Source organism: Myxocyprinus asiaticus, chromosome 11, assembly GCF_019703515.2.
Source record: "Myxocyprinus asiaticus isolate MX2 ecotype Aquarium Trade chromosome 11, UBuf_Myxa_2, whole genome shotgun sequence".
Taxonomy (NCBI): domain Eukaryota; kingdom Metazoa; phylum Chordata; class Actinopteri; order Cypriniformes; family Catostomidae; genus Myxocyprinus; species Myxocyprinus asiaticus.
The window spans coordinates 13,431,920-13,456,122 of record NC_059354.1 but is presented as its reverse complement, the minus strand read 5'-3'; the positions used below and the strand labels follow the sequence as shown (position 1 = coordinate 13,456,122).

Sequence of the window (24,203 nt, the reverse complement as noted above, 5' to 3'; positions counted from 1 at the left end):
CGATTTTAACAGAGCCAACCTCAACCGTGAACTGCCAAAATATAGACAGCAATATAGAGGGCCCAGATGGTGTTTCAACCACTTGTCTAAAAGCCTGTGCCAACCAGCTGGCCTCCATCTTCACACAGATCTTCAGCACATCACTGGAAAACTGTGAAGTTCCCAGCTGCTTCAAAGGCTCCACCATCATCCCTGTCCCAAAGAAACCCAAGATTGCAGGACTTAATGACTACAGAACCATTGCTCTGACATCTGTGGTCATGAAGTCATTTGAAATACTGGTGTTGGCCCACCTGAAGGACATCACTGGCCCCACTCACCATTCTGAACAGCACTGTGGCAGCAGTGGGGTCATTCAGGTTCTTGGACACTACCATCTCACAGGACCTGAAGTGGGAAACCTACATTGACTCCATTGTGAAAAAGGCCAAGCAGAGGTTGTACTTCCTTTGCCAGTTGAGGAAGTTCAACCTGCCACAGGCGCTGCTTATCCAGTTCTACTCAACAGTCATTGAGCCTGTCCTCTGCACTTCAATAACTGTCTGGTTTGGTTCAGCTACGAAATCGTACATCAGAAGACTACAAAGGACAGTTCGGACTGCTGAGTGGATTATTGGTTACCCCCTGCCCTCCCTTCAATAACTGTACACTTCCAGAGTGAGGAAAAGGGCTGGAAATATCACTCTGGACCCCACTCATCCAGCCCACTACCTTTTTTGAACTGTTGCCTTCTGGCCGGCGCCACAGAGCACTGAGCACCAGAACAGTCAGGCTCAAGAACAGTTTTTTTTTCCCTCAGGCTATCCATCTCATGAACAGTTAAAACTGCCCCATTGAGCCATAATTATGTGCAATACACAGCTTAGTCTATTCATATTTCTCTAACATATCCTACCCCTTCTGCTATTACATTCACTTGCACTATCTGTATATAACATATTTGTACATATGTGTATATATATATACAGTGCATTCGGAAAGTATTCACAGCGCTTCACTTTTTCCACATTTTGTTATGTTACAGCCTTATTCCAAAATGGATTAAATTCATCATTTTCCTCAAAATTCTTCAAACAATACCCCATAATGACAACGTGGAAGAAGTTTGTTTGAAATCTTTGCAAATTTATTAAAAATAAAAAAATAAAAATATCACATGTACATAAGTATTCGCAGCCTTTGCCATGACACTCAGAATTGAGCTCAGGTGCATCCTGTTTCCACTGATCATCCTTGAGATGTTTCTACAACTTGATTGGAGTCCACCTGTGGTAAATTCAGTTGATTGGACATGATTTGGAAAGGCACACACCTGTCTATATAAGGTCCCACACTTAACAGTGCATGTCAGAGCACAAACCAAGCCATGAAGTCCAAGGAATTGTAGACCTCCGAGACAGGATTGTATTAAGGCACAGATCTGGGGAAGGGTACAAACAAATTTCTGCAGCATTGAAGGTCCCAATGAGCACTGTGGCCTCCATCATCCGTAAATGGAAGAAGTTTGGAAGCACCAGGACTCTTCCTAGAGCTGGCCGCCTGGCCAAACTGAGCGATCGGGAGAGAAGGGCCTTAGTCAGGGAGGTGACCAAGAACCCGATGGTCACTCTGACAGAGCTCCAGCATTTCTCTGTGGAGAGAGGAGAACCTTCCAGAAGAACAACCATCTCTGCAGCACTCCACCAATCAGGTCTGTATGGTAGAGTGGCCAGACGGAAGCCACTCCTCAGTAAAAGGCACATGACAGCCCACTTGGAGTTTGCCAAAAGGCACCTGAAGGATTCTCAGACCATGAGAAACAAAGATTGAACTCTTTGGCCTGAATGGCAAGCGTCATGTCTGGAGGAAACCAGGCATCGCTCATCACCTGGCCAATACCATCCCTACAGTGAAGCATGGTGGTGGCAGCATCATGCTGTGGGGATGTTTTTCAGTGGCAGGAACTGGGAGACTAGTCAGGATCGAGGGAAAGATGAATGCAGCAATGTACAGAGATATCCTTGATGAAAACCTGCTCCAGAGCGCTCTGGACCTCAGACTGGGGTGAAGGTTCATCTTCCAACAGGACAACGACCCTAAGCACACGGCCAAGATAACAAAGGAGTGGCTATGGGACAACTCCGTGAATGTCCTTGAGTGGCCCAGCCAGAGCCCAGACTTGCACCCGATTGAACATCTCTGGAGAGATCTGAAAATGGCTGTGCACCGACGCTCCCCATTCAACCTGATGGAGCTTGAGAGGTCCTGCAAAGAAGAATGGGAGAAACTGCCCAAAAATAGGTGTGCCAAGCTTGTAGCATCATACTCAAAAAGACTTGAGGCTGTAATTGGTGCCAAAGGTGCTTCAACAAAGTATTGAGCAAAGGCTGTGAATACTTATGTACATGTGATCGTTTTTTATTTTTAATAAATTTGCAAAGATTTCTAACAAACTTCTTTCACCTTGTCATTATGGGGTATTGTTCGTAGAATTTTGAGGAAAATAATGAATTTAATCCATTTTGGAATAAGGCTGTAACATAACAAAATGTGGAAAAAGTGAAGATAGATGGGAACTCCTTCAGTACTGTTTAAAAAGCATCCCAGGGTGATACATCAAGAAGTTGGTTGAGAAAATGTCAAGAGTACTGCCACTGACTGAGGTGTGTTTCCCTAAATGACCTTGAACTGAATATTTACCCATGCTTCCATTTCTTGGTCAAGTGACCAAGCTCCTTCAACTGATTCATTCTCTCTCATAACTTCTCTAATAAGGGATTCAACCCATTCACAGTTGGGTTACTTATAAATATATTTGCCTGCTGTGTAGCACATCTTCTTCCATCTTAAAAGTAGCGAGCATTGCACTGATCTATTGTGTCTACAGTGTGTCCCCATTCCCAGTGATGACAGCAGACACCCCTCACCTCAACCTACTACCATCTCTACTTTGCACCGTGTTCCCTTTGACCAATAAAGTTTCACAACACTACTCTGCTCCTCTCACCCAATAAACACCCATTCTCAAATAACTGTGTGCTGAAGGTCACTTTTAAGTGGGGCAGGAACGCAAACATATAGCCTCAGTCACTTTTACTTTCATTGTATGGAGAAAAAAAAAAGATACCTAACATCTAATTTTGTGTTCTACCGAGGAAACAACATGAGGGATTTTCATTTTTTAGTGAATTATCTCTCTAAGACTGATTAGTCGAGCATTTGTTCAGCCAACCCACCAAGCACCAACAAGTCGTTTTTTGAAAATATGTAATTACTTTTGCATGCCCCTAGTTCGATACAATTCTACAAGCTTACTTTTTTGACTGAAGTTGACAAAAATCTCCACAGACATGTTGCAAGACATCCAGAAACTCTTCAAAGTATTTTACGTCATTTACGGTCAAATGTCATCCATTCATACAAGTAATATTTCCAATGCATGCATGGGGTAAAAGGCTATGTTTGTCCAATTGTCAAACAGAGGGAGAGAAAGAGAATGAGATTCCTCTAAAAATGGAGAGATGAAAGAGAAAGGTTATCTCTTCTAGTGCTCATCGATCTGAGTACATGGCCCAAAGCCTGGCCGCTCCCAAACACTGCTTTACACACATTAAAGTATGCTGATAACCCACAAAAGCCTAGCATGCTCTTTAACCAGCTCATAGAAGAATAGACTTAAAGTACCGCACTTCAGTCTTTTCCCTGGACCCGGTAATACATTTTGTCCAGTGCTCTTAAAACTCAAATGGAAGGGTTGTAAAATGCAGGTAAAACAGCTTATTGGTCAATAATTATGAGCGAGAGTAAACATGTCTGAATGGCAGGGGGCTTTAAATATTGTATCCTTAAACATTTGTTGGAAAGAAAACAAGGAATCCTTTGAAAAATTACCTTTCATGACAGTTGCAGACAGGAAAATTTGAAGCTGATTTGACAGCTTCTCAAAAAACAATGTCAAAAAATGTGTCAAGTATTCTCAGAAACCCACATTCACTATAGCATATGGACCTCTGGCAAGTTTTAACACAGAGAAAGAGATTGAAACATAAGGGATAAACATTATGTGAAAAGTGTTTTCTGACTCATACCCTAAATGAGTGGCCAGTCAGAGTGACCTGACACCAGTTTTTATGGCTTGATTTATCATTGACAGGATTTTTGTGAGTGTATGGAGGAATAAAGTTGTGTTATTGAGGTTAATCAAAACTCCCACACAGGTTCTAAAGGAATTAAAGGTCTGAAAGACATGTACCTATTATATAAGGCAATCTGAATAAAGATTTTATAGCCTTGTTTTATAAAATGATATTTTTACATAGGGTTCAGAGCTGTAATAAAGTAAGTTGACCAGATTTCTAAAATGAAAAACAGGGACATTTCTAGTTCAATACTCAATATGTCATTAAAATTTAACGTTACTTATCTATGAATAAAAAAAGGGACAAATTGGATTTTATGTATTTTGACCATGGTGAATGTGGTAATATGCTGAATTATGGTTTATCATGTTTCCCAACTTTTTTTTTTTTTTTGTATTTTGCTGTAAGTACTCCCACAACACCATCAATAAGGCTCAAGTACGCCTTCATTGACACAAAGGCAAAAATGTGTACTAACAGCTAAAAATCATTTATATATATATTCCAAAGTTTGGAATATTGTACAGATGTTTCGGAAGGAAATTTGTACTTTAATTTACCGAAGTGGCATTCAACTGATCACAAAGTATAGTCAGGACATTACTGATGTAAAAAACAGCACCGTCACTATTGGAAAAATCATTTTTGATCAAATCTAGACTGGCCCCATTTCCAGCAGTCATCACTCCAACACCTTATCCTTGAGTAATCATGCTAAATTGATCATTTGGTACAAGAAAATCACTTGCCATTATATCAAACACAGCTGAAAGATATTTGGTTTGTTAATGAATCTTAACATTGTCTTTGTGTTTGTTTTTGAGTTGCCACAGTATGCAATAGACTGGCATGTCTTAAGGTCAATATTAGGTCAAAAATGGCAAAAAAAGGGGCTTTCTCTAGAAATTCGCCAGTCAATCATTGTTTTGAGGAATGAAGGTTATACAGTGCTTATAATTGCCAAAAAACTGAAGATTTCATACAAAGGTGTACACTACAGTCTTCAAAGACAAAGGACAACTGGCTCTAACAAGGACAGAAAGAGATGTGGAAGGCCAGATGTACAACTAAACAAGAGGATAAGTACATCAGAGACTCTAGTTTGAGAAATAGACGCTTCACATGTCCTCAGCTGACAGCTTCATTGAATTCTACCGGCTCAACACCAGTTTCATGTACAACAGTAAAGAGAAGACTCAGGGGTGCAGGCCTTATGGGAAGAATAGCAAAGAAAAAGCCACTTTTGAAACAGAAAAACAAAAAGAAAAGGTTAGAGTGGGCAAAGACACAGACATTGGACAACAGGTAATTGGAAAAGAGCGTTATGGATCTTAACCCCATTGAGCTTTTGTTGGATCAGTTAGACTGTAAGGTGTGTGAGAAGTGCCCGACAAGACATCATCTATGGCAAGTGCTACAGGAAGCGTGGGGTGAAATGTCACCTGAGTATCTGGACAAACTGACAGCAAGAATGCCAAGGATCTGCAAAGCTGTCATTGCTGCCTGTGGATGATAAATCTTTGAAGTAGTTTAAGAAGTTCTGGGAAAAAAAATTCAAATTGTAATAGCAACTTTTCACGTTATTAATGTCTTGAATATATATTGTGATCAGTTAAATGCCACTGAATAAAAGTACCAATTTATTTCCATAAGAGCAAAATCTGTACATTATTCCAAACTTTTGGCCACCAGTGTATGTATGTATATATATATATATATATATATATATATATATATAATACCATTAATAAATATAATTTATTATGATGTTTATTCATCAGCAATAACAAAAACAAAACCAGGCAAAATAACTGGAATATTGGGAAATGTACATTTTTACAAATGTTATTTCATCATTATTTTTTTTTTTATTTATAATTTTAGTCATTTTGGTAGACAGTATGCATATAAACACTAAACATGCAGGCCATATATATATATATAGCCGATAGCACGGATATACACAACACACACTGAATGGATTTACACTCCAATAGATTCTATTGAATAGAAATGTAAAATTATTGATTTTATTTGTTTATCAGCTGAGATTAATCTGACTACTTTTCACCAACATGTTAGATTGTGCGGTCTATGTGGAGTTTCCTAACTTTGAGGAACATCTTACAGTGCGTCAAACATGCCATACAATCCCGTGTGGAGTTTAGATCCTGTCATAAAATTCATTATAAAATGGATAGTTCCATTTGTGGATGCTGATTGGTCAATAACTGTGTTTTATTCATGATAAAACACAGCTGTGACCACTTCACTCTGCTGCTATTTGTATCACTCCGCAGTGCACAAATTAGCATTTGTTTATTTTTATTTTTATTTTGTTTTGCACTCATAACAGGTTTAAAAGTTTGCTGTTTAAGCTGTTAAAAATATTATGTCTTTCACCTAAACGAAAGGTTTATTATTTATTTAATGAAGTTTGTGTGACCCCTGCTGGCGATTTCATGACTACGTTGTTGTTGTTGCAAAATGCCTTCACATGCATGGAAATAACCAGGCGAATGTCAGGACTACTGAGTTGCTGATGTGCAGAGGGAATATTATTTCATTTTGGTGTTACAGGTATGTTACTATCTGTTCATATAGTTAAATGATACTTATTTTAGTCGGACTGGTGCTGTGACGCGATCCGGTTCGGTTAAACTAAAAGGCTGGGAGATTAACAGATATACAGTATATTTGTGTAGATGACTACAGAGTTGCTGATGTGCAGAGGGAATATTATTTTATTTTGGTGTTTCAGGTTACTATCTGTTCATATAGTTAAATTATGCTTCTTTTAGGTGGACGTGCCTAAAAGAATAACAGATTTAACAGATAATAGTATGTGGATGCCTGGTTGCCAATTGAATCCCTGGTGTACAGATGGAAAATTATTTATTGTGTTCCTGAATAAATTACACCACACAAGAACACAGTTCCTTGTCTCTGTCTTTATTTGAGCTCCATCAGATGAAGTGTGTTACTCATAGCAGCTTGCTGCAACTCAGGGACAGGGACTATTTCTTCTCGCTGAAGGATGGCATTTAATGACTTCACTTAAAAATAATAACATTTTGATAAAAAAAAGTTTGTCCTTAATATTTTTATTGTGTGGTAACCGTTTTATAAAAGAAATAAGGCACTAGAGGCCGTGCCATATTGTGAATATAGTCACTGCTGAAGGGGTTGCAGGCATTCTATATTGAAGACTATATTCACAATATAGCATGGCCTCTCGTACCTTATTGCTTAATAACAATATAACTATAACATAAATAGCTAGTATGTGCCTTACAGCTTTTAACAATGATGATAATTCTCTTCAGTAGCCTGGTCCAATTCTTAAAGGCAAAACTGGCCTGACCAAGTAATCAGTAAGAGCAACTCCCTCTGTTGGTCAAACAGCACACGGTAGGCTCTGCTGCTCGGGCTTTCTTTGTCATGTACTTTACAAGCTGTTTTGATCGCTCAGGAAAAATGGGGACTGTGACAGGTCTTAGGTCAGTCTCAAGGGAAAATGAGGAAGCGGGAACCAGCTTGCACTCATTGGCTTAGTTTATTACAGGTCGCTTTCCAGTGCACACACTCAAAACAAACCACTCCTTTGCTTAATAATCAAAATAAATGTTCTCTTTAACAGAGACAGCATCGTGTCGGGACTCTAGCTCCTCTCTCTCCTCCGGTGGTTCGGACTGCCCTTTAATCCCTCCCAGCTCTCACTGCAAACTCAAACAGCTGTTAGAGATAATTTCCCACAGGTGTCAATCCTTACCGTTCTAACTCTCTGGGCCTCGCTCGGCCACGCCCACATCACCACATACCCCATCACCTGACTCCTGCCTGTCACTTACTCCCCTCCCCCCATTTCTAGAGAGGAAATCCGCCACAGCCATCTGCGCCCCCGGCCTGTGGACCACCTCGAATTTAAAAGGCTGGTGATCCATGTGTTGGTATCCTTCATACGAGCCACTGGAGCGGGCGTGGTCTGAACAGAGGGTGAAAGCACGCCCCAACAGATGCATCAGAGGGTGAGGACCACTCACTTGATAGCCAAACACTCCGCATGCCGTCCGCTCTAATGGCCAGACGAGGTCCATGCCAAATCTCTTGAAGGGGGCCTCGACCAAAGGAAGCGGGTGCAAAGGCGCCCTTGGGGTGGCCGGTGGATTCACCAGCTGACATTCATGACATACCGCACACCACCTGCGAACATCTCCGTGAATTCCCGGCCAATAAAAACGGGCCATCAGATGGTTTAGTGTTTTTTCTCGCCCTAAGTAACCCGCCATCGGATTATGATGAGCCGTCTGGAATAACATTTCCCGACAGCTCTTCGGTATCAACAATTGGGTTGTATCCTCTTTTATCTGAGTGTCCTGTGTCACTCGATACAACAGATAATTTATAATAGAAAAATATGGATATGAGAGTGTGATGTCTGGCTGAAGATGTTGACCATTAATCCCTTTAACTTGGACGAAGGCGTGCCTAAGGGTCTCGTCTCACGTCTGCTCTAGAGGGAAATCCCCGGCGGGGAATCCTCTAAGGGCTGGGGAGGCCGAGACGTTCCCCTTTCTTACGACATCCTTATGCGGAGCTGATGTAGATGGCCCCGGCTCTGCCTCCCCAGCAAGCGCATCACAAATACTACATGAGACACTTTGTTACAGGACCCCTCCACACAAATTTCCCTTAATAAAGTGGTAAACGCTGGCCAATTTGTACACAAAATGTGCAGATGGGTGAGGTGGGGACTAACCGCAGCCTTGACCCTATGCTTCTGTCCCCAGAATAGAATCGTCACAGTCGCTACAGGATAATCGTGGATATCACCATGCACACACCTTGCCTTCACCTTGTGACTTGCACCCAAAGCCTCACCTTGAACCAGGCATTGATGGATGGAGGTTTTGCTGCAACCTGAATCCACCAAGGCCTGCTATGTACCCCCCTTAATACTCACGGGTATGCGGTACATCCCAGCTGCATCGGGGACCCAAACCAATGTCCCCACCTCCATCACCAGGCATTGGTCCCAGAAATGCCCAGGCTCCCCGCAGCTCCAGCAGACCGGCAGCGTGTTCACTGACCTTGGAGTGAGAGTGGAGAGGGACAGGGGAAACTGGTGGGTAGTACAGTCCCCGAAGCCAAGGAGCCTGTTTGGAAGGGGGCACCCCCCATTTCCGGGGAGGCGGAACAGGACGGAAAGAAGGGGAAGGAGGTAGATGTCTGCACAGGCCTTAAAATAAAACCCAAACCTGACCCGTACCTGAGACCGTGTGGCCCGACCCTACCCGGCCTGAACGATACCGTCAGATTATAAGATTGAACCCGACACGAATCTTTACTATCTTTATCATTTCTTCTCCTAGCAAGTACTATTGCAATAGACTATATTTTATGTAAGCATATAGGCAACATTCGTAACAGTATTGAAACTGTAAACATACAGTTTTAACAAGGCACGGCAGCCCCTTAATACACTAGTGCAGAATGGAAAAAAGCATTGACTTACTGTTTACGCGTTGAAACTTTGCTTGGTGCAGAACAATCTGGAATAATATTAAACAATGCAACAGTCCCCTCTTTACAGCCTGAACTTGTTCAGAACATTGAATCTTTGTGACAACAGCGCTAAAAACAATCTGGACTCAGTGCAAAGTGTGAAACAGAGCGCAGGTGTCTCGACATGCGTTTTTTTATTTTTTTATTTGAAGTTCTTTTTAACTAGACACGGTGTTTAAACAGTGCCGGTCCTGTGTGAGACACTGAAGAAACAGCGAGACATGGCCCAACAGTCAAAGACATTCATCCAGCATGTGTTTGCATATGAAAACAATGGGAAAACAGAACAGATATGCGCAAATACACCTTTGGTATGAATATGCCATCATGTGGCCCTCTGCCAGCTGGATGGCCATTTGGAGCGACGCTGGGTGGTGGCACTGGACTCACTCTGCCGTCCCTCTTGGAAGTCAAGCGATAAACTGCTTCAATACCACCAGATCGATCACGGCCCGACGTCGCATTGCTCATCCAGCAACCACCCCTGGAAGGCGTCCTGGAGCTACTGCGTGAAGGCAAAGGGGCGGCTGTGCTCACTAAGGGTCAGGGATTGGATGCATTGGCACTGTTGCTCAGGTGTCTGGCAGACTCGTTGCAAGATGGTTCACCAGAAGGTTCTCAGTTGGTAGCTGCTGCGCCACGAGTTGGGCCTCCCCGGACAGCAGTGGTAATAGGCAGACCGCCCACTGGGTGCTTGACCAAACGCAGGCCCCCGCCGTTCACTCAAAAAGTTCCATAAAGGCCTCCGGATCATCCTGGGGCCCCATCTTGACCAGTGGGACAAGGAGCTGGGCGGTCACAGGGTCCGGGGTCATGGCGGAGGCCCCCTTATGGGGTAGCAAGCTCCAGAGCACCTGCCAGTCCTCCGCTTGAGCATGGAGAAGCGCGATGAACCTCTGCTCCTGCTCTGCGTGCAGCTCGAGGAGGGCCTGATACTGTGACCGGTGGATGTTGGTGAGGGTCTTGAATACCTACTCCAGTGGTGAGGCATCTATGGCGGTGTTCTTCCTACTTAATACTCCTGGATTTCAGCACCAGTGTAACAAGCTTGTAGCTCTTCAGCAAAGGAGGAAGTGAGAGACTGCAAAATCCAACTCAAAAATGTCTTTATTAACAGAACTTAAACTCGCTTTTTATCAAACTAAAACAACACAGTCTCTGAGTGTGCATGTGTGCAGCTCTCTCTCTCCCCTCACTGGCGTCTGGCTCGCTCTTAAATATCTAACTCTCACTGCAATGACAAACAGCTGCTAGAGACAATCATTGCCAGGTGATGATCCTTACCGTTCTCATCTCCTGATCTCACTCTCCATTCACAAGCCGGCACTCAACCACACCCCCACCACCACAATAATGTTGTTAGATTTGTAATATTACACACTTCACCTATAAATATAACCCTCTTGCTGGTATGAAAACAGGAATGCATCCCACATTTATATAAACATTTATTATATGACACAGTATAGAGCAGGGACATCATTGAAATCATTTGACAGTGAAATATTTTTTCTCCACAAATTTCACTCAACCTTGGTATTATTCAACATATTTAAAAGCATAGCATAAGAGCTGTTAATATTAGAAATGGACATTTATGGCTACAACAACAAACAGCTACAGCGGATGTGCAAGGTCAGTGGCACTACAGAGAGATTGTGGCAGGCCGAGTGGCGTGTCATGGCTTTAGAGCACATCCGACAACCTTCACACCTGAATTCATTAAAAGCACTTTCAAATTTGAACAGATCTAGCTATTTTCCTTTGGCTGAAATAGTGGAATAGCTTTAATTGAATGGGCTTCACTAAAAGGTCAGCTTTAGTGAGCTTTATTTTCAAGGGTAATTCTGTAGAGGCAAGCAGTATAGATTGCATAGTCAAGTATTATCAGTGTAAAATGATAAAAACAAAGGGGACATGTGCATGGTCTTTGGTCTAGTATTGGCATTAAGACAACAAAGGACACTTGAAACATACAGTATAAAGGAATCCAGAGGCGAGAAGATATTGTTCAAATTAAATAAAGCACAACATCTCAGTCTGCATGAGGGAACATGTTAACTTCACAAACAGACTGTATTCTCTGGATAAACCGTTTGCAAAGAGGCTTGAAGTTTATCAAAGACATGGTAGAAATCAAGTCAGGTGTGTTTGTTGATGAGTTCAAGTAAACCGAATTTCAAATGAGACATCAACAAAGATGTATTTAGTTTGAATTCCTAACAAAGTTTTGAAAGGGATAGTTCACCCAAAAATGAAAATTATTTTATCATTTACTCACCCTCATGCCATCCCAGATGTGAATGGCTTTCTTTCTTCAGCTGAACACAAATGAAAAATTTAAGAATAATATTTCAGCTCTGTAGGTCCATATAATGCAAGTGAATGGTGACCAGATCTCAGAAGGTCCAAAATCACATAAAGGCAGCATAAAAGTAATCCATACGACTCCAGTATTTAAATCCATGTCTTCAGAAGTGTTATGATAGGTGTGGGTGAGAAACAGATCAATATTTAAGTCTTTTTTTTCTGGTGTGGAAGTGAATCACTTTCACATTCAGCCACCTGCTGGTTGGGGCTGGTCAAATATGGAGATTGATGGTACAAAAGGACTTAAATATTGATTTATTTCTCAACCACACCCATCATATTGCTTTAGACCAGTGGTTCCCAACCTGGGGTCCGTGCCCCCCTTAGGGGGGTGTCAGAGTTTATAGGGAGGCCACGGACCCTCACGCACTTTGAGGCAGTCAAAAATCAATAAAATGCACAATTCCAGTAAAACAGCAGCTGCATCCGAAACCAACCTGCTGACTCCGGAGGCTGTAGGGACCAAAGAGGTGGGAAGGGACCAAGACTTTTCCCAACTTTTGTTCCCATTTCTAGTGAGAAAGTAGTATTGTAGTTATTAAATATACACTTGGTTATCGCCAAAACTCTCTTGATTTTGTTCTAGATTATTAGGTCATTCAGAATAATCGAACCACAATATAGCAGACACATTACCTTTAGTGGACACCAGACGGTGATAATCAGTTGTTGGTATCCTAGCATCAATGTGATGTTATGCTGCCTCAGTAGCCTGTCTGAAACCAGTTTCTGGTGGTACCTTTATACGCGAATGCTGTCTGTTGAGTCAATGACTGATAGGGCAGTGAGGCAACAAGACAGCTACCTTTGGTTTCAGATGCAGCCAGCATGTCAGCTTCCTTGTCTAACTCAACATGATAAGCAAAATATCAACATGAAAAAAAGGTTGGGATCCACTGCTTTAGACAATATGGATTTTAACCACTGGAGTCTTATGGATTACTTTTATGTTGCCTTTATGTCCTCTTTGGACCTTCTGAGTTCTGGTCACCATTCACTTGCATTATGAGGACCTACAGAGCTAAGATATTCTTCCAAAAATCTTAATTTGTGTTCTGCAGAAAGTCATTCACATATGGGTTGGCATGGGAGTGAGTAAATAATGAGAGAATTTTCATTTTGGGGTGAACTATCCCTATAAGCAACAAAGGGTATCAAGTGAAATTGGTAGTGCCCTTGGAGATGCTATATGTTCAAAGTCTGACTTCTGATTAGTTTGGTTAGAGGTATTAAAAGATAATCAAGGGATTGTACTATATGTTTAATCGTGAATGGACACAGTATCAACATTAAAGAGAGTCTGTTTTTAAAGTTGAAGTGTGTAATATCAGCGCCACCGTGACCAAACGGAATTGCAAAAATAATGATTGTTTTCAAACAGGTTTTCTGAGCACTCCCCTATTGGTTGGACAAACAGATAGTCCTGACCCAAGCTCACACCATTGGTTCAGCCAATTTTTGCTGTGCTGGGCTGCTCAAACAAACAGTTCACACTTTTCAGGAAGACAACCAACAAATCGCTTACTTACAGTTGTCTCTGCATATCAAGCTGGGCTGGGAGAAAGTATTGTAATACCAACAAAATAACACACTTCAGCTTTAAGAGGTTAAATAGACTCATGGGAAAGTCTTTGGCAAACCATATCCAGCTGACTGAAACTCTGCTGTTACACAAGAGGAATTTCTGCATCAAAAGGCAGGCAGGCAGACCAGCCACAGCCTCAAGCACACATGTAAACACGTGCACAGATAAACGTACGTTAAAAAAAAAAAAACATTTAGTGGATTTCAACATGGAAGATGTTGATAATAGAAAACAGTGCAGAATATTACAGTTTATGTACTGTGATGGTATTCCGCAGTGGTTAAAACAGAGAAAATAAACCATCAAAAGAGAAACTCTCATCATAAACTCTCATCTCATAACTTTTCATAAATAATTAAGTATAACAAAATCAATCACATTTTACCTGAACAGATTACGGTGACATTGTGTTAAGACCTAAACAGAGCACTATATTTACAACAAAGTTTGAACTTTGCCTTTCCTACATCATAAAAAGAGGATGCTGAGAAACTTACAGACAGTGAAATATGAAAAAAATAAAATAAAAATAAAAAATATCCAAATCCTAATGTTAGTGATGGTTGATAATACAATTTAGAGAGATAGAAATAAACAGGATATTTGCATTGGATATTGTTGAATGGCATGATAAATAAAGATGAAAAATATAAGAAGGTCTGGATGAATTAGCATCCTATCATATAGATTCTGGTTCAAGATAGCTACCTGCTTACTTATAGATATATACTCAGTGCAAGTGTAAACAGGTGTCATTCATTAGACACAATGGAACAATGTTAATTAAGCGCTCTGTGTGAAGCAAATGTGCAAGTAGATCTTGAGGTTCCACTGCTATATACTGGAGAACGCTGAGACATGTATTTTCTATGTGTTCTTGTAGTTTTTTCTATGACTTTTCATAGAAATAGCACCAAACATTTTTGTTGTCTGTTCATAAAACTGGAACATAAAGAGTAGATGCATTGCTGAGGCTTCTCTATACCCTCTTCATGCACACTTGACACCTGCTGATGTGAGTTCGCAGATTCCCAGCCTTTAGTGTTGTTGGGACAGGTTTCCTGCAAGCACAAAACACACAGAACTTTAATGGGTGAACAGGAACATAAAGCTTTTCATTTATTAACAGTAAGAATCCTGTAAAAGAGTTGCTGACAAATAAAATGGCCATTTTTATATATATATATATATATATATATATATATATATATATATATATATATATATATATATATATATGTATATATAAACACACACAGTTATGAGGTTAAAATGTGTATATATGTGGATTAGGGAACATGCATATTTTAGATGTTGTGATTGGTCATAATTTCTTTCAAAATTTGCACAAATTTGTTTTTACATTTTTGCACTCAAATAGTCATGTGAACAAACAGTCCACTACAAACATTCCATATAGTCTATAATTTAACTGGTTAAATAAAAAAAAATAAAACAAATATCTGCATGTATAATGATTATGCAAAAAAATTATGGAATTAAAAAATGCCTTTTGAAATAGTTTTAGATGAGTTATAGCATGTAACTAAAATATTAGAGGATGTATATATATATATATATATATATATATATATATATATATATATATATATATATATACAAGGTTGGGGAATAATGGAATACATGTAACAGGAATACATATTTAAAATACAAAATATAAGTAAATGTATTCCATTACAGTTACAATTTAAATCATTGGTAATTAGATACAGTTACATTCAAAAAGTATTTTGATTACTGAAGAGATTACTTTGCATTTTATTGTCATTTGTTTCATCTAATATTTAGTCCTTTCAGATGGAAAACATTTATTCATACAAATGATGCGATCCAAAGTGCATTTGAACAGCGGTGAAACACTTTCTTATGATGTGTTACATTCATACGAGCAGACAGAGAAGTAAATTTGAAGAAAGTTTAGAGCAGAAGAAATAAAAATATACCATGTAAATTGTCAGCTTTACGCTAAGCTAAAATGCTATTGCTATTTATATATATATATATATATATATATATATATATATACAGGGTTGGGAGGGATACTTTTGAAATGTATTTCACTACAGATTACAGAATACATGCAAACATCTTGCCATCAATTTTCTTAAGATTCCCCGTGCCTTTAGAGCTCACACACCCCCAAAACATCAGTGAGCCACCACCATGCTTCACAGTGGGGATGGTATTCTTTTCACTATAGACCTTGTTGACCCCTCTCCAAACATAGCGCTTATGGTTGTGACCATAAAGCTCTATTTTGTTCTCGTCACTCCAAATTACATTGTGAGGCGTGTCAAGGTGTTGCCGGGGTTTTTTGTAGCAGTGGCGCAGTAAAGGCTTCTTTCTGGCAACTCGACCATGCAGCTCATTTTTGTCCAAGTATCGTCGTATTGTGCTCCTTGAAACAACCACACCGTCTTTTTCCAGAGCAGCCTGTATTTCTATATATACACACACATATATATATATACACACACACACACACACTGTGGCATGCAAAAGTTTGCGCACCCCTGATCAAAATTTCTGTTGCTGTGAATAGCTAAGCAAGTAAAAGATGACCTGATTTCCAAAAGGCTTAAAGTTAAAGATGACACATTTCTTTAATATTTTAAGCAATTTTACTTTTTTATATTTATCTTTTACAGTTTCAAAATAACAAAAAAAGGAAAAGGGCCTGAAGCAAAAGTTTGGGCACCCTGCATGGTCAGTACTTAGTAACACCCCCTGGCAAGTATCACAGCTTGTAAAAGCTTTTTGTAGCCAGCTAAGTGTCTTTCAGTTTTTGTTTGGGGGATTTTCACCCATTCTTCCTTGCAAAAGGCTTCTAGTTCTGTGAGATTCTTGGGCCGTCTTGCATGCACTGCTCTTTTGAGGTCTATCCACAGATTTTCAATGATGTTTACGTCGGGGGACTGTGAGGGCCATGGCAAAACCTTCAGCTTGCGCCTCTTGAGGTAGTCCATTGTGGATTTTGAGGTGTGTTTAGGATCATTATCCTGTTGTAGAAACAATCCTCTTTTCATCTTCAGCTTTTTTACAGATGGTGTGATGTTTGCTTCCAGAATTTGCTGGTATTTAATTTAATCCATTCTTTCCTCTATCAGTGAAATGTTGCCCTGTGCCACTGGCATCAACACAAGCCCAAAGCATGATCGATCCACCCCTGTGCTTAACAGTTGGAGAGGTGTACTTTTCATTAAATTCTGCACCCTTTTTTCTCCAAACATACCTTTGCTCTTTGTGGCCAAAAAGTTATATTTTAACTTCATCAGTCCACAGGACTTGTTTCCAAAATGCATCAGGCTTGTTTAGATGTTCATTTGCAAACTTCTGACACTGAAACCTGTGATGAGGATGCAGGAAATGTTTTCTTCTCATGACTCATATTTGTGCAGGTGTTGCTGCACAGTAGAACAGTGCACCAGTACTCCAGAGTCTGCTAAATCTTCCTTAAGGTCTTTTGCAGTCAAACAGGTGTTTTGATTTGCCTTTCTAGCAATCCTACGATGAGTTCTCTCTGAAAGTTTTCTTGGTCTTCCAGACCTCAATTTGAACTCCACCGTTCCTGTTAACTGCCATTTCTTAATTACATTATGAACTGAGGAAACGGCTACCTGAAAACGCTTTGCTATCTTCTTATAGCCTTCTCCTGCTTTGTGGGCATCAATTATTTTAATTTTCAGAGTGCTAGGCAGCTGCTTAGAGGAGCCCATAGCTGCTGATTGTTGGGAAAAGATTTGAGGAGTCAGAGTATGTATAAAGCTTTGAAATTTGCATCACCTGGCCTTTCCAAACGATGATTGTGAACAAGCCATAGCCTTAACAAGCTAATTAAGGTCTGAGACCTTGGTAAAAGTTATCTGAGAGCTCAAATCTCTTGGGATGCCCAAACTTTTGCATGGTGCTCCTTTCCCTTTTTTCACTCTAAAATTGTACAAAATAAAAATAATACACTTATATTGTTTAAAATGTTGAAAAGAATGTTTCATCTTTAACTTTATGCCTTTTGGAGATCAGTTCATCTTCTACTCACTTAACTATTCACAGCAACATAAATTTTGACCAGGGGTGCCCAAACTTTTGCATGCCACTGTATATATATACTATATATATATATATATATATATATATATATATATATATATATATATATATAGACACTGGCAGCCAAAGGTTTGGAATAATGTACTGATTTTGCTGTTAGTGGTGTTCAACTTATCACAAAGTATAGACAGGACATTAAGGCCCCATTTCCAGCAGCCATCACACCAACACCTTATCCTTGAGTAATCATGCTAAATTGCTAATTTGGTACTAGAAAATCACTTGCCATTATATCAAACACAGCTGAAAGATATTTGGTTTGTTAAATTAAGCGTAACATTGTCTTTGTGTTTGTTTTTGAGTTGCCACAGTAAGCAATAGACTGGCATGTCTTAAGGTCAATATTAGGTCAAAAATGGCAATAAAGAAACAGCTTTCTCTAGAAACTCATCAGTCAATCATTGTTTTGAGGAATGAAGGCTGTACAGTGCTTGAAACTGCCAAACAACTGAAGATTTCATACAAAGGTGTACACTACAGTCTTCAAAGACAAATGACAACTGGCTCTAACAAGGACAGAAAGAGATGTGGAAGACCAGATATACAACTAAATAAGAGGATAAGTACATCAGAGTCTCTAGTTTGAGAAATAGACCCCTCACATATCCTCAGCTGACAGCTTCATTGAATTCTACCCGCTCAACACCAGTTTCATGTACAACAGTAAAGAGAAGACTCAGGAGTGCAGGCCTTATGGGAAGAATTGCAAAGAAAAAGCCACTTTTGAAACAGAAAAACAAAAAGAAAAGGTTAGAGTGGGCAAATAAACAGACATTGGACAACAGGTAATTGGAAAAGAGTGTTATGGATCTTAACCCCATTGAGCTTTTGCGGGATCAGTTAGACTGTAAGGTGCGTGAGAAGTGCCCAACAAGACAGCCACATCTATGGCTAGTGCTACAGGAAGCGTGGGGTGATCTTGATCAAGCGTGAGCTAGATATGTGATATATTTTGTGTGAAACTAATCAAAATGATCAAAAACATGAATATGATGGATCCATAAAAAAGGTTAATAAACATAAGAGATGTAGGCACAACCAGTTGATACATGTAAATGCTAAAAGTATTTTTAAAAGGGTTTCAAAGCTTACATAAACATCTCGCTATCCTCTATGGTGGCTAACCAGAAGCTGTAGGAATTGGCGTAGTAGTTGCAGGTGCCACGACCATGACACTCGATGAAGGGAGCAGAGCGGAACTCCTCCAGACAAGAACCAGGAGAGGCCAGAGCCTGACCTGAACCCTCAGCACCAGCGCTGGTGTGCTGTTTCACAGACAAGCAGACAGACAGACAGACAGAGAGAGAGAGAGAGAGAGAGAGAGAGAGAGAGAGAGAGAGAGATTGTAATTCTTTCATTTTAGAAAGTGATAAAAGTAATCAGATTTCAACAGGGTCCTCTAGTGTTATATTTTTTATAATTGATCATATCTTAGATCATTTTATATGAATTTATTTATTAATTTGTCATATTTTAGTTTAAACAATTCACCAACAATGCTCGATAGCCTTCCATTCAGTCTAACAGAGGCAGAATGTACAAATTCACATAGGCATAGCTACAGCCTACTAAGCTCAGAAATAGTTGTGTCTTATTACAATTGAATTTTTTTCTGTTTTAGCTTTTACTAAGTGAATTCATGATAATTTTATGCACCTTCCCTGATGTGCTCTGAAAATGTCTCACCGTTTTACCACTGTTTTACAGTGATATAGAACTATTTCTTTAGTCTACTTACCATGATAAAAGAGTATCCAATCCAGAGGGAATCCCAACCCTGAGGGCAGGATGGAATCTGTATGGTCTGACTGTGCACAGCTATCACCATAGCGGGAGCCTCACATACTGCACATCTGTCACAGACACACATGAAAACATGCATACAGATAAGGAGGGAAAGAAATTCTTACTCGCTGAAATATCAAACGGGTGATAAAAGAACACAAACCTGCTGATGAAGGGTTTGATGCTTTGACCGGTAACAGGGGCCATGCTCATAGGCATGGGCTCAGGAGACGTGAGCCAGTAGGAGTAGTCATTACGAGATGCAAAGTTACATACATTGTTGATGTTGCAGAAGAGGAAAGGCATAGGGCTGAACTTCCTTAGACAGCTACCAGCTGTACCTATAGGGTAAAGAGAGCATTGAGACAGGGACTGTATATTTCTGATTAATCTTCTAATATTAAATGCACTAGAAGGATAGATTTGACTAAATTGTTTCACGTGATCTTTAAAATCTTTTGATCTAAAGGCTTATGCCTAAATGTTTTGTTGACAAATGTAAATTGTGCCTACATATGAATCCCTTTATAAAACAAAAATGTTTATTATAGTAGTGGGTAGTGAAGGAAAAGCAGCTTAGTGTACAGCATACATGAGAACTCCTTCAGTACAGTTTCAAAACCATCCTAGGTAGTACCTCATGAAATTATTTGAGATAAATTCCTGAGTGTGCAGAGCTGTTATTTGGACAAAGTGTAGCTACTTTGGAGAATCTAAAATTTAAGATAGTTTTTATTTGTTTAACACTTTTGATCCCTACCTAATTCCCTGGTAGTGTGCATGATCTGTGTGACTGTAAGTCTTGGCCATGTGATTGCTTGTACTTCCAGTTGTGTTATTTGATAGCTGGGATAATTTTACAATTGTTCTAAAACAATGCATGTCCAAGCTTTTGACTGGTAGTGTATGTTATTCCAAATCAGTCACTTATGAGGTTCTATTTCAGATAGAATGCAGCTTTAGGAGGTAGCTGCCTATATAGGTAGCAGACAACAAGGCAGCTCACTAGGTCTTAGAACAGATTATATTCAAACTGCACTTGATCCAAATTGATGTCATCAAATTTCACCTTTCTAAAGAGTTGTTTGTTTGTCTGACTCTTGTGTAATTAGTATTATTTCATAGTTTCGATAACTTCATACTCTAGTAAAAAAAAAAATGTTCCGGTGTATCCAGACTTTGACTGGTAGTGTGCACATGGTAGTGTGATTGTCAGGCTAACCTAAGTCTTGCCCATGTGATCGCTCATTGCCCTGAACATAAAGCAGGGAGTATCCATCATAGATCAGTGAGGTTCCCTCTGGACACTGTGGAACTTCAACAGTCTGACTGTGGCGGGTAACCAGGAAGCCATGGTCCATTGAAGAAGGGCCAGGAGGGCCAATATGTCCTGGGACACCATCAGGCCCTGGAGGTCCAGGGTACCCTCTTGGGCCTAGAAAACAGAGAATTTGGGATCAGCTAACAGAAGCTGCTAGGCATAATGATGTGATAGTTATTACAAGGACCAGAAAAAAACGTGCAGGCTGATATCTAAAAGTATCATCGAGTTAGCCAAAATATTTAACAAAAGATAAAGTAAAGGGGCATTCCAATTCTGCAAGTTCTGCAGGAGCAGATTATGTGTGTCAGTGCACATACCAGAGGGTCCAGTTTGTCCTGGCTCTCCTTTGGCCCCAGGATGTCCATTATATCCAGGTGTCCCATCAGCTCCTTTTAAACCTTGAGGTCCCATCACACCTAGGAGAGTGGTTTCATGTTAAGAGATGTCAACTTAAATTAAGCATGAGTTGTTCATTTGAACTGCTTACTGCTCTTAAGTGTTTACTGTTTTTTTAAGCTTGTAAGATCAGATATTTGAAACACTCACCCTGTGTTCCTTTCGGTCCAGGGAAACCTTGGAGTCCAACTGGACCTTGCGGACCTTGTGGTCCTGGAAAACCAGGATCTCCCTTCACGAATGTGTGTGGTCCGGGGGGCCCAGGGGGGCCTTCCTTACCTTGAAATGAAAATGAAAACATTAAATGCATGTGAAATAGTTTCAAATCAATTGTAACATAGACTTTTGTAAATTGCAATTGATTTTATTTTTCATATAACAGAAAAGATGTTTCATCACTCATCTAAGTGGGTACATCAAATAGAGATTTGAGGAAGCCATTTGGAGGTCTCCAAATATAAGGAGGTCTTCAATAAGAAGAACGTCCAGTTGCTTTCTAAATTGTGTATTTCTGATATATAATTTTTCTTTTCAACATTATATACACTATATGGCCAAAAGTTTGTGGACACCATATGTGCTTGATGAACATTTGATTTCAAAACCTTAGGCATCAATTTCCCCCTTTGCTGTAATAACAGCTTCCACTCTTTTGGGAAGGCTTTCCACTATACTGTATGTAGTAATATGGCTGCAGGGATTTGCTCTCATTCAGAAACAAGGCTATCAGTGAGGTCAGGAACTGATGTTGGTCGATGGGGCCTGACTTACAGTTGCTGTTCCAGTTCACCCAAAAAGTGATCAGTGGGGTTCAGGTCTGGGCTTTGTGCTGGCCAGTCAATTTCTTCCACACCAGACACAGTAAACCATCATAGTTATTTGTGTAACCTCCGTTCCCTGATGGAGGGAACGAGACGTTGTGTCGATGTAGTGACACTAGGGGTCACTCTTGGGAGACCGAGACACCTCTGGTCTTTGATAAAAGGCCAATGAAAATTGGCGAGTGGTATTTGCATGCCACTCCCCCGGACATACGGGTATAAAAGGAGCTGGTATGCAACCACTCATTCAGGTTTTATGCTGAGGAGCCGAGACAAGGTCCGGCCATTTCAGCGGGTAGTTCAGCGTTGTGGCAGGAGGGACACAACATCTCGTTCCCTCCATCAGGGAACGGAGGTTACACAAGTAACCATGATGTTCCCTTGCTCTGCAAATGTCTGTTAGAGAGGAACCCCTGGCCATGGCCCAGGAGGCCGCTACACCCCTGGTAGAATGGGCTCGTAGCCTTACCGGGGGCGGCATGTCCTGGGCGTGATATGCCATAGCTATGGCATCAATGAGCCAGTACTCGCAGGTCCAAGATTGGCCGCAACCCACCGCCTTTTTTCGGTATGATGAAGTAGGGGCTGTAAAACCCCTTCTTCATCTTGGCCAGAGGGACAGGTTCTATCGCACCCTTCCGTAGGAGGGTAGTGATCTCCGCGCACAAGGTAGCAGCGTTTTCATCCTTCAGCAAGGTGAAGTGGATACCGCTGAACCTGGGCGGATGCCTGGCGAACTGAATCGCGTTGCCGAGTCGGACGGTCCGGACCAGCCATCGCGACAGATTGGAAAAGCGCAAGCCACACGTCCAAATTCCGTGCAAGGGGGACCACAGGGACAACGTTGTCTGACGTACCGGCAGGTGGGGCCTTGCGGCGGGGCGGAGCTCGAGGTGCCACACCATGTCGTGGCTGTGCTGAGTCTAGGGACATCGAAGCACTTCCCTGACTCCTTGTGACCACCCCCAGAACAGCCAGGGACGGGGGAGGAAGAGACCTGTCCTCGTGACCCGTGGAGACTGTCACATCGGGGGCGGATTTTTGCCACAGCTGGGCGCTCAGGGGCGGGAGACCACTGCTGGAGCACCAAACCTGCCACATAGAGTGGTGGACGGTGGTCATGATGATGGCCGTGCACACTGGATACGTGACCCAGGGAACAAGGAAACCACTCTTGCTGAACTCTTGAGTACTGCAGCCACTTGGGCATACAGCACAATTAAATGCAAAGGTAACAAAAAGATTCTCCTCCCGGCCTTCGACCGGGGATGGAGAGGTCTGCTTACCAGCTCCAGAGCAGCAGATTTCATCGTCCCAGGGTCGCCCGTCTCAAGGGTGCTTTGAAGCCTTTCACGGGTTCTTGGCGGCCGCGAGACAGGTGGCGTCTGCTTCCTGCGGTGGGCTCCATGCAGGGGCCGGGCCAAAGGGGGTGCGGGATCTTGAGCCGCGCCAGGGCAGGATATGCCGGACAGCCTCCGTCTGCTGCTCCACCGTCGAGAACTGCTGGGCAAAGTCATTGACGGTGTCGCTGAATAGGCCAGCCTGGGAGATGGGGGCAGCAAGGAACCGTGTCCTGTTGGCCTCACCCATCTCGACCAGGTTGAGCCAAAGGTGGCGCTCCTGGACCACTAATGTGGACATCGTCCACCCGAGAGACCGCGCAGTGACCTCCGTCGCTCGGAGAGCGAGGTCGGTCGCCAAGCTTAGTTCCAGCATCAATCCCGGGGCTGAACTACCCTCGTGTAGTTCCTTTAGGGCCTTGACAGACTTGCAGGAGAGCCATGGCATGCAGGGTGGAGGCAGCTTGTCCAGCGGCACCATAGGCCTTGGCCGTCAGAGACGACGTAAACCTACGGGCCTTGGATGGGGGCTTTGGTCACCCGTGCCAGGTGGCGGCGCTCTGCGGGCATAGGTACACTGCGAGCGCCTTTATTCACCAGGGGATTGCCGAATAGCCCTTGGCCACCACACCATCGGCGGGGAAGCTGAAAAGATCGGGACCGGGCAGTAAAAAGTGCCTCCCACAACCTTGTCAGCTCTTCATGCACTTCCGGGAAGAAAGGAACAGGGGTGGGGCTTTGAGCGGAGCCGCGAGCCCAAGAACCAATCAT

At 41.6% G+C, this 24,203-nt stretch overlaps 1 protein-coding gene across 1 annotated transcript in view; it reads right to left on the bottom strand.

Moving 5' to 3' along the window:
• Positions 1-13,299: 13,299 nt before the first annotated feature.
• LOC127448186 (collagen alpha-1(IV) chain-like) overlaps positions 13,300-24,203 on the bottom strand; it is an 88,432-nt gene continuing 77,528 nt past the window's right edge. The window contains exons 46-52 of the mRNA XM_051710533.1: positions 21,422-21,550; positions 21,193-21,291; positions 20,774-20,986; positions 19,715-19,892; positions 19,505-19,619; positions 18,859-19,031; positions 13,300-14,699 (exon numbers count right to left, since the gene is read on the bottom strand). Coding sequence (XP_051566493.1) covers positions 14,618-14,699; positions 18,859-19,031; positions 19,505-19,619; positions 19,715-19,892; positions 20,774-20,986; positions 21,193-21,291; positions 21,422-21,550 — 989 coding nt within the window. The 3' untranslated portion in view covers positions 13,300-14,617. The remainder of the gene's footprint in view (positions 14,700-18,858; positions 19,032-19,504; positions 19,620-19,714; positions 19,893-20,773; positions 20,987-21,192; positions 21,292-21,421; positions 21,551-24,203) is intronic.